This window comes from Psammomys obesus, unplaced genomic scaffold (assembly GCF_907164565.1).
Source record: "Psammomys obesus unplaced genomic scaffold, mPsaObe1.curated_primary_1811, whole genome shotgun sequence".
Classification (NCBI taxonomy): Eukaryota; Metazoa; Chordata; class Mammalia; order Rodentia; family Muridae; genus Psammomys; species Psammomys obesus.
The window spans coordinates 1,916,343-1,918,071 of record NW_026592732.1 but is presented as its reverse complement, the minus strand read 5'-3'; the positions used below and the strand labels follow the sequence as shown (position 1 = coordinate 1,918,071).

Here is a 1,729-nt window from a genome sequence, read left to right as displayed (position 1 = left end):
GGAAATGTGGTGGAAATGTAGCTCTCTTCCTCTTCGTTAAGCAGAGATATTCCTGCTGGGAACGATGCCAGCTCTGGAGTGCCTCAGTTCCTGCGAGCCACGCTGTTGTAAGGCTCAGGGGCAGCTGGCTGTGGCTTCTCATGGCCTTCCCTAGAGGAACGAGGGTCCCTTTTGTGATGTCACTGAATTAAGTATTTATGGGGTGCTTCCAGTAACTCCCTATGATGTCTTAGGAAGTATTTCCTCAGAGGCTACTTCCTGCACTGGTTAGAGAAAAATCACTTCCTGTGAGGTCACAACCCAAAAACCTTTCTTCAAAGGTCACTTCTGTGATGCCAGGGGCGAGGGCATATACTTCCTATGGAATCTTGAGGTCACTTCCTGTGGCGTCATAGGGATGAAGCATGCGCTTCCTGTGTTGGACAGTGGCTAGTCCTTTGATCCTCCTCCTCCTCCTCCACTCCTCCTCTTTGGTGGGTATTGTCCCTGGGGGAGGGGGATCCCTGGGAAGAGACAGAGGATGGGACTTGGATCTAACATGGAGGTTCTAAGGAGAAAAAAAAAAAAAACCAAGCAGTGCTGTCAGGGTCAACTCCATCCAAACATACCATCTATGAACTTGCCTTGTCAGGTAAGAATGGGAGAAGCAGCTAGTGAAAAGGATTGCTAAAGATTCCCCTTCCCCCCTCCCTGCCTTTCGTGTGCATGCCTGTGTCTACGTGGCTTCATTTCACTGATGGATGAGCCAGATGTATGGTGGCTCTGTCAGGCCCGTGTGATCTGGTGTAGAGTTCAGTGAGCCTTGCAAAGCTGTGGGTGTCTCTGGCTGGAATGCCTAGCGTGGTCTGCCGAATTCGATGGGCTTGGTGGCTTCCAGGGCTCGGTGTAGGCGATGTGCGAGAAGTCAGAAATATGCAGTGTGCTCAGCCTTAGGCTCAGAGGAGCTAGAAGATTCTAACGGAACTGTGATAAGCCAGGCTGCCCTGGGAATTGTTCTAGGAGTGGCTCCCTTGAGCATGGTGGCTCTTGTCAACTCTAAAGACTGAGATTTCAGGGCCTGAAAAACCTATAGAGTAGGATCACTGAGAGGCACCTGTCCCCTCCCACCTCCAGGTCCTCCAACCCCAAGCAGGGTCCTCAGAACCCGGGCTCCATCATCAGCATCTCTTGGGGGAGGGGCACCCCGTGCCTGCTCCCTCCTCCATCTGTCCCCCTCCTAGGTCTTCCAGACCCTGCCCTTCTCCATGGCTTTGGGTGGCCTCCTTGCTTCTATCCCTACAAAGGAGCTGGGAGGAGGGAAACCACCCAGACAATGCCTGCTACCCCCGAAGCCTGGGAGACTCCCTACCCCGTGCTAGAGAGCCACCCCCAAATCAAAATGTGAAAATCCCTAGAAAGCAATAGCCTTTGAGGTACCTCGCACTGACCCCCAACCCCAGCCCTTCCACCGGAATGGGAGGCTATAGCTTGAGCACTGGGGTGACTTTTCCATGTCCTCATCTCCCCAGTGAGGGGCAGGCCCCATTTCCCTCACACACCCCCATCTCCCACCTCCTGTCGCTGCTGCCCCCTACCCCTAATCTCCACACTGAGCCCAGATGGGGATTTTAGTGCCAAAACAATTCTTGATACCACTTTGTACATATCTTCTACCGTTTGGGGCTGTAGGGACTGGAGGTGGGGGCGGCCCTCAGGGCCACTGCTCCCCTCCACCTCTTAAATGACCTTA

At 53.6% G+C, this 1,729-nt stretch overlaps 1 protein-coding gene across 1 annotated transcript in view; it reads left to right on the top strand.

Moving 5' to 3' along the window:
* Nova2 (NOVA alternative splicing regulator 2) overlaps nt 1-1,358 on the top strand; it is a 32,595-nt gene extending 31,237 nt beyond the window's left edge. The window contains exon 5 of the mRNA XM_055615452.1: nt 1,221-1,358. Within this exon, the coding sequence (XP_055471427.1) occupies nt 1,221-1,358 (138 nt within the window). The remainder of the gene's footprint in view (nt 1-1,220) is intronic.
* The last annotated feature ends 371 nt before the right edge of the window (nt 1,359-1,729 follow it).